At 50.6% G+C, this 14,937-nt stretch overlaps 1 protein-coding gene across 1 annotated transcript; it reads right to left on the minus strand.

Annotated features, from left to right (window-relative positions):
* Window positions 1-4,111: 4,111 nt before the first annotated feature.
* Window positions 4,112-8,219, minus strand: SPACA3 (sperm acrosome associated 3). The gene is made up of 4 exons (XM_008578480.1): window positions 7,991-8,219; window positions 6,956-7,114; window positions 6,452-6,530; window positions 4,112-4,178 (listed from the first exon to the last, which is right to left on the minus strand). Exons 1-4 carry the CDS (start codon window positions 8,175-8,177, stop codon window positions 4,112-4,114), a joined length of 492 nt encoding a protein of 163 aa, XP_008576702.1. The 5' UTR covers window positions 8,178-8,219.
* Window positions 8,220-14,937: the final 6,718 nt, after the last annotated feature.

A 14,937-nucleotide genomic window follows, 5' to 3' on the forward strand; every position in this document is an offset into this window, starting at 1 on the left:
ACTCTGTCTGACCTGGCCAGCTTCCACAGTGCCCCACCCTAGAAGCTTCAGGCCATTGCTCAGACTGGAGACAACCAGCCTTACCCAGCCAAGGGCATGGATCACATGGGCAGAGCACCAGGACCTCCGCCCAGGGAGAGCATTTAGCAAAGCCTCCCTCAGCTACCAGGAGCCTCTGCCTCCCTCACCTGTACTTACAGGTAGAGAAGAGACAGCACCTTAGCAAGTACATGGGCAGAGCACCAGGACCTCCGCCCAGGGAGAGCATTTAGCAAAGCCTCCCTCAGCTGCCAGGAGCCTCTGCCTCCCTCACCTGTACTTACAGGTAGAGAAGAGACAGCACCTTAGCAAGCCAGTCATCCCCTGGTGCATTCACTACACTCTTAGCACAAAGGATATAGAAAAGCCCATTTCAAATCTGTCTCTTAGAACCAAAGTAGGCCAAGAATGGAGTGACTTGCCAAAAGTCAAAAATTCACTTAATACTCCCAACTTTCCATAGAAATCTCTGCCACTTTTTCCAAACCATCCTTTTCTCCTTCTCCTTCTCACACCCTCCCCTCTCTTCTTCCTCCTCCTCAGCAAACAGTGAGGATATGGTGCAGGTGTCCCGAGGAAGCCCTGGTCACCAGGGCTGGCAGGACCCATGCTCACCCACTCCTCCCCAGGTAGGCTGGGACATGGTGCCCCCAGATCTCAGGAAAACCAGATAAGGAGCCGACGTTTCTTGAGGGCCACCCCCCAGCTTCGTGCCAGGTACCATGCTTCGTGGTTCACTGCTCTGTATTATGCAATTGAGACAATATTGCAAGGTGACCTGTATTAGTTCCTCTTGCCCATGAGGACTCTGAGCTCTGAGGTGAAATAACTGTCCCAAGGTCAGGCAGCTAGAATTAGGGAGAAAATCCATTGCTAAAGCTCTGCCTAAACTGTGCTGAGCTCCCACTGCTCCAAGACAAGCCGAAGGGGGAGGTGGGTGGAACTTGGATGAAGAGCAGCCAGGGTAGTCCCTCTGAAAGGTAGAAAGCCTCCCCAAGAGGGCTCAAGAGGGGCAGTGGGCCCATCTGGAAGGATGCCAAGGGCCTGGCACATAGCCAGTGCTTAGGCAATACCACTGAGTGAATAGTTGCACAGTAAAAGAAGGTATCCGGCCCCGTTCATTCACTGATTCTACAAATGTTAGCCAAGTGCCCACCATTCATTCACTTCTGTGTCAATTATGCATTCAACAGGTTCACTCGTTTACTGAGTACTATGTGCCAGGCACTATTCTGGGTGCTAGTGATAGAAGGAACAGACAGATTCCCTGCCCTCAAGGCACTTACTAATTAGTATAAGGAGACTGAAAAAAGGATATACATACAGTCCCCAATTTAGCATGGTTTGACCTAGGATTTTTTGACTTTACAGTGGTACAAAAGGGATACATATTGGGTACCCCCCTCAACTTATGATGGGGTTACGTCCAGATAAACCGTTTTTGACTTATGATGTTTTCAACTTATGGTATGTTTATCTGGATGTAACCCCATCATAAGTCAAAGAGCATCTGCACATAAATTCAGACACAAATAAAGTAAGTTTAGGTAGTGGTACATGCTGTGACAGTAAGACATTGACAAGGAAGGGAGAGGCTCTTCTAGCTATGGTGGTCAGAGAAGTCACTCTGTGGAGGCGAATTGAGATGAGACCTGCCTGGAGAGAAAGGAATAGCCACTCAAAGATCCGAGGAAATGGCATTCCAGGAAGACAGAAGCGCAAGTGCAAAGGCCCTGTGGTAGAAACAGTTTGTCATGTTCAAAGGATAGAGTTCATTAGCTGGAACGGAACCATAGGGGAAGAATGGCAAGTGATGGTGAAAGGCAGGCAGCAGCATGCCTCTCACTGCTTGGCGCTGTGCTAGCAGCACAGAGGAAGAGTTTCCAGAGATTTTAAGAGGGTAAAATGGGCAGGACTTAATGACTGCTGGAACGTGGGGCAAGAGCATGGTATAAAGGCAGAGAGACACCAGGACATAGCCAGCTTACTCTAGCCAACCTGAGTGCTTTGCTTAGGAACTGGGTTCTGAGCCTACAGCTCCTCTGGCTTCCACTTCCAGGAGGACCTGGCACTATGTAAGCCTCGCCACAGGTGAGGCCTCCCTGGCTTTGTCAGGGCACTCTTCCCTGGATGCTCTTTCTCCATCTCCACCTGCTGCTGGTCAACCGCCCAGCTAGGCTTCCAGGGTCCCTTATTGAGGCACAACACCTGCCCAGGCCCACCTCGAGGGGCCCTGAGGCCATTATACCAGCCCAGAACCTCCAAATCCTTTTAACAACTCTCCCTTTGGTTCCAAGAGCCTCTCTACACCTGCTCCGGGGCTCCTCTCCCAGACGAACTGAATGGGACCCTGTAGAGCACCCAGGCAATGTAGCCACAGAAGTCTGAAGGGCAGCTGCAGTACGAGAGGGCACAAATCACTCAGAGACGGATGGGCCATGGGTCATTGGCCAGGTGACCCACAACAACCATCCTTCAGCAGCGTGCAGCGACTGAGAGCACACGTGGAGTCGTATTGACCTGGGGGGCAGATTTAACTCCCCCAAGCCTGTTTCCTTATCCTTAGAGGGGGGACATTAATGGTACCTACATCGCAGTTATTGTCAGGGTCTAAATTAGATCATGCATGGCACATGGTAGACATACAGCGTTTGCTTTAATATTAAAAAGAGAGCAGGCTCTCCCTGCCTGAGACTTAATGAGAGCGGATCCATTGGTCATCGACACCCCACTGCCAGCAAGTCCTTCACCACTGTCCACTTGGCATGAGCAGCTCTTGGGTTCCATCATCGCCTTGAACAGATCGGCAGAGGGAGGAAGTGTCCTGCCGCACCACCGTGGATGCTCTGGTGTTTGCTGAGCCCACTGACCCCACGGCATTCAGAGCTGGCAGGCCAGTCGGGGTGGGGGTGGCCAACATTGTAGTCCCCTCTTCTCCACAGCAGTCCCAGCCATGCTTCAGCCCCCAGTTCAGTTGCAGCATTCTTTGAAGCCTTTCCAGAAAAATCCACAATCCAAACTCAGGGCCCAGCCTTCTCACATATCACTCCATCTCCATCGCTGCTCTTTCCACCACATCCACTGTGACCCTGAGACTGCCCACCTTCCTCCTTAGACTCAGTCATCCCGGGTTAATGGGGGACATTACTGCCCCTTTCTGAGCTTCCACATACTGACGAAGGCAGACAACTGCTCTGGCTGTGCAATTTGCTGCCCAAAAGACCCCGGCACCCTCACGCCATCCTCCAGCTTCCTAGCAGGGGTCGGCAGTGTGTGGGGACTTCCTCCTCCAGGAAGTGGCCTCATCACTGTCAGCAGCACTTGAACCTCCCACCACGGCAGGGCACTGGAGAGCAGGGTGAGGGGGAAGCAGAAGCCCCTGCTGGTCATTCCTCTCCAGTCACCGAGCACCCCCCTGTGATGGCAGGAGTGCGTTGGCAGTCACCAGCTGCAGGGCCAAGGCATGGTGGCCACTGTCTGCAACCAGAGCCACAGAAAATGTGTCCCAATAACCTTCCCAAACAAGCCAGAGGCTCATAATACCAGACCCAGCTAGGGCTGCCAGATAAAATACAAAACACCCAGTCAGATTTGAATTTCAGATACACAACAAATAATTTTTCAATATAAGTTTGTCCCATACAAAATTTAGGACATATGTATACTTTAAGTTATTCATTGTGTATCCAAAATTCAAATGTAACTGGGATATCCTGTTTTGTTGTTGATGTTTGCTTGTTTTTTATTTATTAGTTTGGCAGTCCTAGACCCAAAACTTGCCAGGTGTGGGCAAGGAAGGCACTAACCCCCCCACTCCCAGGCCACCAGAAAAGGAGGCAAGCCTTGCGTGACAGGACTGTTGGAGTCCACCTGAAGCCCAGCTCAGGTGGACAGGTGAGGTGAGGAAACACTGAGATGCTTTGGCACCAACGTGGCTCCTGCAAATGAACTAGAGAACCACATTTGTGTTAAACTAAACTTTATTCCTGGGCTTGTCTTCCCAAGCCTGGGTCAGAAACCAAACCACATCTCTCGGCCTGCTGTGTGTGGCCTGGTCCATCCAGAGAGGATGCTAGTAGTCACAGCCGTCCACCCAGTCGCTGAGGTCCTTGCCCTGGCAGTGATGCCTCCAGGCCTCCCTGAGGAAGGAGAACAGGGTAGAGGAGAGACCTCATCAGCTGCAGCCCCTGTTGCTGCTCAGAGAAGGAGACCATGGGCTCTAACCTAGTAGGGAGGCAAGGACAGGGGCTGGCGAGGAGGGGGACAAGGAAACTGAGCTAACAAGCAAGGAATCCCCTAGGAGAAATTTTTTTTAAAGGAAGAGAATGGCCTCAAAAATGTCATTTATCTAGCCTCCTTATTTTACCACTGGAGACACAATGCTCAAGTTCACGCTGAAGTCGTGGCAAAGGCCTGGAGCCCCAGAGTCTGGAGCCGCAGCCCAACGCTTTTTTCCTGCACCCTGCTGCTTCTGGTGACAATGATGCCACCTTCCTGTGTATAGGCCTTTACAGTTTACGCAGCACTGTCACACCCATCACTCAGTTATCACCAACCCTCCACTTCCACCCCAGCAGCCCTATCAGATAGTCTGGGCAGATATTTTGTTCCCTGTTTTCCAAATGAAAAATTCAGACCGAGGTGCACAGTTACATACCCAAGGTTCACAGCTAGTAAATGACAGAACTGTGCCCACACCCAACCCGCTTTGGCTGCCAGTCTGGGTCTTTGACATGTTGGTTACTATAGTTCATAGGTTCTTTTAGGACCGTTACCTTGTTCCAGCTCACAGCTGACATCGCGAGGAAGATAAGCAAGATTGTAAGGTCCTGGGGTCCCAAATTCCCAGAGGCCCCAAGCTTTTATAACTCATGTCCTCTATGATGTCAACGCCAAGGAGCCCAATGACCGAGAGTGCCTCTAAAGGACCTCTATACATCTATCAACCAGGAGTGATTGATCGGTTTGTTTGTGTCTTCCACTAGACTGTGAGATCCTTGGGGGCAAAGACAGGCCTCGGCTGATTCTGAAGCCCAGACCCCAGCACAGCATCTGGCACACACGAGTCCTCAGTGCACGTGTGGACAAACAAACAACACTCTGCCCGCCTTCTGGGGCCACTTCCTGTCATCAGCCTCAACCACATCTCAGGGGCTATCCATGCCATGAATTTACTCCCGGTGTAAAAAAGAGAGATGTTCCTTGATTTAACCCAGAAGGACTGGTTTCTTCCATTCCAGGGTGGTGCCTCCTAGTCCTTAAGCCTTTGGATCAGTGCCTGCAGCTGCAGTAACCCTTCCTGACTTTACGGACGTGTGTGATGTCCTGCTGAACCTGCCTCATCCTGGACTCCGTTCCTAGGCTTCAACTCTTCTCACACCAGCACATCTCCAAAACTGTAGCCATTTCAGGGCCCATCTCTGGACCCTCTCTAGAGTCAGAGTGATTTTTACCTCCTCCTTGCCCTCTTGGGCCTCAAGTCACCTGTTCCTATTCCTCCTCCACAGCCTCTCATCCCCAGCCCCTCTCCTGTCCATCATCAGTGCGATCATCCCAGTCCAAATCCTTTAAGCTCTTGCCTGGACTCCTGCAAAGCCATCACATTGGTCCTCCCAGCCTCAACTCTTCTCCTTCCTTCTGCTCTTGAGTTGACATTCAAATTTCCTTCCCGGCCTTAGCACCTGTCACACCTGTCCAATGTCCTGGTGTCCCAGCCACCTTGAGCTTTTTACCTTGTCCAGATTCTGCCCCACCCTGCTGGTCTGTCACCCAGAAATGTGAGTAAAAGGGAGGTTAGAGACACTAAGTAGTGAAACTCCCATCAAAAGCAGCTGAGAAGCTACAGGCAACTGGCTCAGAGGCACCTGTGTGAACCCATGATCTAGTCCAATGTCCCATGCAATGCTCATCTGACTCCCTTGCCTACATCTTCAAAGGCCACCTTGTTTGAAGGAGGTAGGAAAAGAGAAGGCTGACAGGGCCAGGCTCCAGAGCCCCCACCCATTCCTCAAGCAGAGAACCTCCTCTTCCACCCGTGTACATCTCAGGATTTTACATAAAACTTAGTGTTCATATAAAAGAGGCCTCAGTTTAAAAAAACAAAACTTCTTAGACCCTGGTCTAGAGGCCCTGCAGGCAGACATCCCAACACAAGCAAACCTTGGAAAAGCCAGGCCATGCTGTGTGGCTGTGTGGCCTCCAGTGAATCACTGTGCTCCCAGGAACTCAGTGTGTCCTCTGTAAATACCTCAAGGGTGGTAATTCCTACCACGGTGAGTTGTTGTCAGGGTTAGATCATGGAGCCATGGAGTCGTGCCTGGGACAAAGTGGGTACTCAGAAGAGGTTAGTTTCCTGCTGCTGTCTGCTAACATGGCCACACCACCTTGTGGGGCTCTAGCCCAAGTTACTTACCAGGAGCCCAGACCCTGGGGCTCTTGGGCTATCTTCATGGCACATATAACAGTATCCTTGAGGTTAGGATTCAACAAGTCTGGGGTGGGAGGCAGAGAAACACATTGAAGGAGCCTGGGCAGAGCTGGACATCCAGAGTCTGTCTCTCTGTTTCTCTCTCTCTCTTTCACACACACATGCACACACACACCCTCCTCCTTCCTAAATCCAGTCCTTTCTCTTGACCACTCCAAAAGCACAGCTACCACTCTGTCCCTATCCCCCTCCATCAGAAACAATTCTCCCTCCATTCCTGTAGCTCTAAGGCCAGTCTGCCATCTGGGACACAAGACCAGATTTATGGAGAACCCACCCTCATCACTTGCCCCATCTGCCTGTCCTAAGTAGGCCCAGCAGGTGGTGGGGGGGATCCACAGTCAGACATAAAGGCAGGGAGCAAACGAAACTGGGAAGAAGCCAGTGCAGGGCCCGAACCCACTAACCCTGGGCCAGGGCCCAGCCTACCGAAGCAGTACATCTTGCACAAGTTGGGGGTGCCGGGGTTGAGGTTTCTGCACCACTTTCGGCTGCTGATCTGGAAGATGCCATTGTTGGTGCTTCCGTCAGCCTCATGGTCCACAGCAGCTGTGTTGAAGCCACTTGCAAAGTAAGCAAGGCAGATCCCTGCACAGGGCAGAGCACAGGCCTGTGGGTCAGACAGTTAAGACCAGAGTGCTCACAGTGCAGGCCCCACTCTGTGGCTCTACCTACCTCACCTGCCTCAGGTGAGCAGGGCAGATGCCCTCCCACCTGCCTTGCAGATGACTCAGTCCAGGCCCAGAGGGACAAAATGACTTGCCCAAGGTCACATACAGCTACCAAACAGCAGCAGTCAGGCCTGGACCTCAGGCTTCCTGATGCCTAGCTAGCAATCTTCCGACTTTCTCATCGTTCAGCAGTTAGCAGGGCCCGAAAAGTTTGCTGAATGAATTACAAGAGCTAAATCTTTAGAGACAAGACTAGGAAGACATAAGTGTGATCTATATAAGGGGCTGGAACTAGACAAGCAATCAGTCCAGGTGTGACTGAATTTCATAGATGGCTTCCCAAAACTGCCACCAGCTTAAAAAGTTTGGCATTACTGATTTATTCAGTTTGCCTTTTCCAGATTTCAGTAGGAATGCCTGACCCTCATGGCCATGACCAAGTTTAGGGCACTAAGCTGTTCTTTTCCTTTGACTCCCGACTTCAGCAGGGGAAGTGAAGGGTGATTCCAATCTGGCTGCCTGTTGCCTGCTTCCTGTGTGTTGAACTCAGTGCCAGGTGTTCTCCACCTGTCCTCCCCTATAATCCTTGCTTTCGAGATGAGAACTCCTAAATCCACACCCCCTGAATGAGAAGGAGATGGGGTGGAGAGGAGCCGGGGCCAGCCAGGGGAGGGGTTCTCACAGTCAGCCAGGCTGTATCCCCGGTACCCATCCAGACCGAAGTCCTGGAGCGCTCTGGCCAGCTCACAGCGACTGTAGACCTTGGCCTCGCTGGAGGCAAGGGGGTTCTCACAGTCAGCCAGGCTGTATCCCCGGTACCCATCCAGACCAAAGTCCTGGAGCGCTCTGGCCAGCTCACAGCGACTGTAGACCTTGGCCTCGCTGGAGGCAAGCAGGCAGCTGAACAGAGAGATGCAGGCCAGCAGCATGACCCCAGGCAGGCACAGCCACCTTCTGGGAGCCCAGCTCCTGGCTTCCATGTGGGCCACGGAGGTGGGGCCCCCACCACTCTGGCTCAGAGCTGAGCTGTGGGATGGCTGGCAGTCCTGGTGTCCGCTCACAGATGGCTTACTCCTTGGAAGAAGAAGAGACAGGGCCTGAGTGTACCCCTGGGAAACACGGAGAAGGGTGGGCAGAAGACGAGGCTCCAGCAGTGGGTATCAACACCTTGTGCCCCGAGGAAGCATCAGCCATGCCCCCTGGAGAGCCTGGGGAGGGGCCCGAGACCAGCCCCTCCCTTTCCCATCCTGCTTCACACCACCCTGGCCCAGCAGCTGAGGGAAGAAGAGGGGAAACGGGGAAGAATACTAACACTGTGAGCTTCATACTACATGCTAGGCGTTATTTAGTCCTGAGGGCCAAGATTTCACAACTAGGAAGGGTCCAAGTTTGGACTGAGACCAAAGTTTCTATGAACCCAAAGCCCCCCTGGGATACGGCCATGAGCATGCTCCCAGAGGGCATGAGCCGAGAAGTGTCATTTGTGTAAATCAATCCCTAAGCCCAATTGGCAAGGGACCTCCCTTCCAGCACTGAGCCTCCATCTCCTGGCCTTTACTGAAACCAGGCCCCCCAGAGCACTGCTACCCTATAGCTCTCTCAAAGAGAAGCTGCTCTTTGTCCTGCACACAAGGCCCCAGGGCAGTACTGAAAGTCTCCTTCATCCCCACCACCCCTTCCAAACCACAGCCTTGCAAAACCCCTTCTCCCCTGAAGCTGCCCTGTCCTGTTTAGTTTGCCCTCCAAGCCTCTCATCACTGACTCTATGAGGCAGTCCTCAAGGTCATAGAGGACATTAGCACCTGGCTCCCTGAGCCTCGGGGCTCCTTCACCTCCACTCTGTCTCAGCCACCCACTCTCACGGCCTTGTTGTCCCTGCATCTTGTCATCGCCGATATTACCCACCTGTGCAACCTTCTATTTTATTATCTGTCTAGCCACCACTGCTGACATTTCTTCCCCTAGCCCTCATGACCTCCACCTCACCACACCTGCTCTCCACCTTCAGAGAGTCCAAAACTGAAATGATTGTGCAACCTCACAAATGGGTGTCCCAGTGGACCCTGATTGCCATTGAGGGTGACAGGTGGTTAAGGGCTGGCTTTGCAGCAAGACTTGCCCAGTTCGGCTCCTTACCACATCTCTGACTTTGGACAGTCTCTAATCTTCATTTTCTTCCTCTGTAAAGTGAAGAAATTAATAACACCTGCCTCATATGACAGTTGAAAATACATGAGAAAAGGCATGGAAAGAAAGTGGCTCTTTGCACTAAAAATAGATTCGTTGTTATTTCTATTATGCACTACGACTGGCACTAGCACTAGTGCTCGTCTTTGGTCAGCTTTCTCTCTCTCATCTCCTTCAGAGGGTGTTCAAAACCCTCATCACTGTCCTCCAGCACCCCAGCCCCTGCCCCAGAAGATGACCTTGCCTCCTGCGGCACTGGGGGGAGCAAGGTGACCGCATGTGGGACTGCACAGAGTCACTCAGACGCCCTCAGCTCATCCCCCCGTGAGGTGGCAAGCTGCCTCCACTCAATCCAGCCCGTCTTTCCCGAGCTCCAGATTTTGTCCCGTGCCTGGAGCAAGGTGACCGCATGTGGGACTGCACAGAGTCATCCCCCCGTGAGGGGGCAAGCTGCCTCCACTCAATCCAGCCCGTCTTTCCCGAGCTCCAGATTTTGTCCCGTGCCTTCTCTGAGCCTTGTGCCACCGGTCACCCCTCCTCCCCCAGCATCACCAGGACCCCTCCTCTACCTGCTCCTCCTTCCTGTGCATGTACAGACATGCTGGGGTCTCCAGCTCCAAAAATGCCTTCCCTTCATTCTTATCCTTGTCTCTACTGACCTCTTTCCCTCTCTTCTCACCCAGATTTGTGGGGGGCATTTCCACTTTCTCACCCCCAATTTGTTTTTCAGTGTGGTGCGGTTTGGCTTCCCCAGCCCCACCTGGCACCTGACTCTGCCCTGCTGGCTCCCGCAGACCCTCAGCTAGCTCTTGAAGGAGCCCTCTCTTCTGTCCTCAGCTCTCTTCTGCTGCAGGACATCCTCTGGGCAACCCTGCTGCTACCACCACGTGCAGGCCGCCGACCTCCTCGCGAGCGGTCCCCCGAGCAGCAGACCTCATACACAACCGCCTCCTGGACATCTCCATGCAAATATCCCACAGTCGCCTCAAACTAAACACGTCTAAAAGAGAACTAATGCTCCCACCAGAATCCGCTCTTCCTTACGTCTTCCCTTTCTGGGTTTAGAACATTATGGGCCAGCCATTCATCCCAGCTAGAAATATGGATGTCATTCTTCATTCCTACTTCTTCACTACATCCACCACCCATGCCCAGCCCATCAATCCCAGAGTCCTGCTGATGCCACCTGCCCTCCCAGAGCACCATCTTTCCCTAATCTCAGACCACCATCACGGCTTCCCTTAGGGTCTTCCTGTACCCAGTCTTGACACCTCTTCCAGGCTATCCTATACACATCCACCAGAGTGAATTTTTTAAACAAAAAGCCTAGCCACATCACACCCTTCGGTGGCTCCCACCAGCACTGCTCCTAAGCAGGGCCCACAGGCCCTCCTTGACCCAGCCCTGCTGCCCTCTCCCTGACTCTAAGTTCCAATAATGCCACATTGTTCGCTCATGATGATCCTGCTGTCTAGAACATTAACCCTCTCCTCTCCTTCACATGGTTAACTCTTACTCATACTTCAAGGGTCACATCAGAGGTGAGCTCCCCAGGGAGACTCTCCTGGCAGGCCCCGCTCCCAACACTCTGACAGCACTGACCTTCTACCCTCCCTCTGTCACAGTAGACTGTAATATATGCCAGTCTTTCCCATAGTGCCAGGTCTTAACTGATCGTCATAGCCTGAGAGTCAATCAGAGTTGCTGGGATGAGTGGCTGCCCAGGGGATGCTTCTTAAACTAAAGAACATGAAGTCCTGGCCACAAGACCATCGCCCTTCTCATCAAAGTGTAGGAAATGGGGGGGCAGGGGACAGTGAATCCTGCTGAGTTCTTAAAATCCATCAGACTCTGTGCCAGGCCTTTTCTGGATGTTTTCTAACTTAATCTTATCTAATCCTCTCAGCAATTCAAGAAGAATAGGATTAATATCCCTGAATCATAGATAAGGAAACCAACTTGACTGCTACCCAGTGGCTGTTTTTGACTTTTTGTAGTAAAGTGACTTAAAGGTAATTTCATCCTGAGCATTTCACAGCAGTCAGGTCTGATTCAGAGAGCGGAGGCCTGCAAGGAAAGAAAACACTTTCTCTCTCTCTCTCTCTCTCTCTCTCTCTCTCCCTGTCTCTCAGCTTGCCCCTCTCCCAGGCCAGGATCTCCCCCTCTCTCACCACCACCTTGCTTTTTCAAGCCCCTCTCTGGTCAGACCAACCCAGGGCCCTGGTGAACAGCTCTGGGAAGAGTGGGAGAGGGCTCACTTATCAAGAGTCCTCCCCACCAGAGCTGAAGCAGTGGTGACAGTGGCGGCAGCAGCAGTGGCCCCCCAGCACGCTGTGAGTCCCAGCACCTAGTGCTAGGAGAATGATGGGACGGCGGGCTCCAGACTGCAGGGGCCTTCTAGAACTCCCAGATCTGTGAGCTCAGCTTCTAGAACCAGCTGCACCCATGGAGCTATGACAAGCCCACCTGATGCCCTCAATTTCAGGGTCTAGGGACACTTAAGGGGTATTTAATCCCAACCCCTCTTGCCCACCTCTGTGTACACACACACACACACACACAACACTTTGAGGATGATTCTTCCCGCCCAACAGAGCCTCCAGGTGACTATCCAGGCATGACAGCACATACCCACTGTCTCATCAGGCAGCCCATCTCACCGTTGAACTCTTTGACTGGCAGGAAGTTCTTCTTCCTTAATGCTAAGCCATCTGGATGATGACTGTTCAGTGTGGACAGGCCCGGGATGGAGGTTATGCTGTTAACCCTAAAGCCTGAGGGACAGAGAAGTGAAACAAAGGGCTTCTGATCCCCATCCACATCTGCGCTGCACAGCAACCCCTGCTTGGAGGTCATGTGGCACAGCAGCTAGAGCATGGGCTTTGGGGTCAGGCTGGATGACACAGAGAAAGTGGCTTAACCTCTCTGTTTCCTCAGTTCTCAAGTGGGGATGACAATACAGATGGTCCCCAACTTGCCAAGGTTCAACTTACAATTTTTCAACTTTACGAAGGTGGGAAAGCAACACACATTCAGTAGAAACTGTACTTCAAGTACCTATATAACCATTCTGTTTTTCACTTTCAGTACAATAGCCAATAAATTATATGAGATATTCAACACTTTATTATAAAATAGGCTTTGTGTTAGATGATTTTGCCCAACTATAGGCTAATGTAAGGGTTCTAATCACATTTAAGGTAGGCTAGACTGAGCTGTGATGTTTGGTAAGTTAGGTGTATTAAATGCATTTGCAGCTTTTGATATTTTCAACTTAACGAAGGGTTTATCAGGATGTAACCCCATCATAAGTCAAGGAATATCTGTACCTGCCTCACAGGGTACTAGGAGGACTCAGTGAAACAGCTACAAAGTGTTCAGTACCTCAGGGGCTCAATAAATAGCAGCAATTACAGAGCAAAGCACAGCCATAAATATGTTTCGCTGCACCATGTTGACCCTACCAACCTGGACCCACACCAGACCAACCGAGTTAGAATCTTTACAATCAACAGTTAGCCCAACATCATCAGCATCAGTATTTCCTTTTCTTTTCTTCTTCCTCTTCCTCTTCCTCTTCTTTACTGTTGCAGCGAGAACACTTAACAGGAGATCTGCCTTCTTAAGAGTACAGTATTTTACTGTTGACTATAGTTACAATGTTGTACAGCAGATCTCTACAGCTTATTCATCTTGCTCGACTGAATCTTTATGCACATTATTTAGTACATCTGCATTTCCCCCTCCACCCCCAGTACCCCAGTACCACCATTCCACTTTTTGATTTTATGAATTCGACCACTCTAGGTACCACATATGAATGGGATCATTTGTCTTTCTGTGACTGGCTTATTTTACTCAGCACAAAGTCCTCAAGTTTCATCCATATTGTTGCATATTGCAGAATTTCCCTCTTTTTTAAGGCTGAATAGTATTCCACCATGTGCATATACCACATTTTCTTTATCCATTCATCTGGGAATGGACATTTAGGTTGTTTCCTCATCTTATCGTGAGCGCTGCAATGAACAAGGGAGTGCTGGTACCTCTTTGGACTCCTGATTTCAATTCTTTTGAACAAATACCCATAAGTGGGATTGCTGGTTTATATGGTGGCTCTATTTTTAATTTTTTGAGGAATTTCCACACTGTTTTCCATAGAAGCTGCACCCTTTGCATTCCCAGCCACAGTGCACAAGCGTTCCTATTTATCTGTACCCTCGCCAGCATTTGTTGTCTTTTGTTTTTTTGATCACACTATCCTACAGGTGTGCGGTGATGTTTCATTGTGGTTTTGCTTTGCATTTCCCCAGCGACTAGTAACATTCAGAATTTTGTCATATGCCTGTTGGCCATTTCTATGTCTTCTTTGAAGAAATGTCTAACTGTCATCAGTATGTCTTAAAAGCTCCCCAGATGACTCCAGTGTGCAGCCAGGCTTAAGCCTTTATTCTGGGGAAGGAGCTCGGGACTTGAGGTAGAAAACCTGAGTTTAATTTCTTGCTCCACCCCTGACAAGTTCACCTCCATGTTCATCATTAAAGTGGAGTCATGACCCTGCCCCACCCACATAACCTTGATCACTATGCTTCATCTCCCCAAACCTCGTTTTCCTCCTCTGTGAAATGGAAATAATAATCCTCCCTCCCTCCTAGGGTGGTGGTGAAGCTCAGCTGTCTCGATGCCTGAAGACGCTAACCGCTTGAATCAGTACATTTTAGCTATTCTTTTTATTGCCTGGCCCTTGATGGTGATTCTGTCTGGTTGAGTTTTGGGGGGTTTGCTACATCAGTCTGCTTCTACTATTTTATCACTTCTTTTTATTGAGTAATCTTTCAGCTTATTTTATTTTATTGTATGTTTTGTTATTTCCCGGTTGACTTTCACTTTTAAATGGGAAACAAGAAACAGCAGCTCAAAAGGAACAGTTATGAGGGCAGATGGGGCCCTAATCGGGGATTGGCAGGTCTTTATTTCTCTGCTGAGCTCTGCAGAAGTTGTTCATTTCCCCCAAAGCAAGCTCAGATTCTTGACCACATTCTAGCAAAGGTCCTCCCCTGGCTCCCTTCAAGTTTAAGTTCTCCAGCAGCCTCTCTTACATTACTGGTCCTCAGCCCTGGTGGCACTTTAGAAAAAATACTGACTCCTGGGCTCCACTCCAGGCCAATTACATCAAAATCTCTGGGGTTAGGGCCCAGCCATCAGCATTTTTGTGAACACTCCCACATGATTCCAGAGTGCCACGAGGGCTGAACACCACTGTTCCAACCAAACTTCTTAATATTTTGCTTTCATGTTTTATATGGTATTATATATGTCAAATCCACCCTTTCTGCTCCAACTCCCTGGCTAGCTTCTAGCCCTCCTTAAAGTGTTGCTGAAGCTTGACTTCCTCCCCCGGATTTCTTGGGCTGACTTGGGCATCTCCTCCATTCTTTCACAATATCCAGTGTTCATTTATAGTCACCACATCTATCATATCACACTCTATCAGTATCTTCTTTCTCCATCATTCCCCCAGACTAGCAGATGCCCGATGTGTCTCTCTTGGGC

The sequence above is a fragment of the Galeopterus variegatus genome, unplaced genomic scaffold, assembly GCF_000696425.1.
Source record: "Galeopterus variegatus unplaced genomic scaffold, G_variegatus-3.0.2 Scaffold1694, whole genome shotgun sequence".
In the NCBI taxonomy this organism is placed as follows: domain Eukaryota; kingdom Metazoa; phylum Chordata; class Mammalia; order Dermoptera; family Cynocephalidae; genus Galeopterus; species Galeopterus variegatus.

Bases quoted from the DNA above. Each gene is read 5' to 3' on its own strand.
- SPACA3 (XM_008578480.1), bottom strand. From the start codon at position 8,177: ATGGAAGCCAGGAGCTGGGCTCCCAGAAGGTGGCTGTGCCTGCCTGGG. The intron at 7,115-7,990 runs GTGAGAACCCCC...TGCCCTGTGCAG, and splicing joins GGGATACAGCCTGGCTGACT to GGATCTGCCTTGCTTACTTT. The intron at 6,531-6,955 runs GTAGGCTGGGCC...CTCCCACCCCAG, and splicing joins GTGCAAGATGTACTGCTTCG to ACTTGTTGAATCCTAACCTC.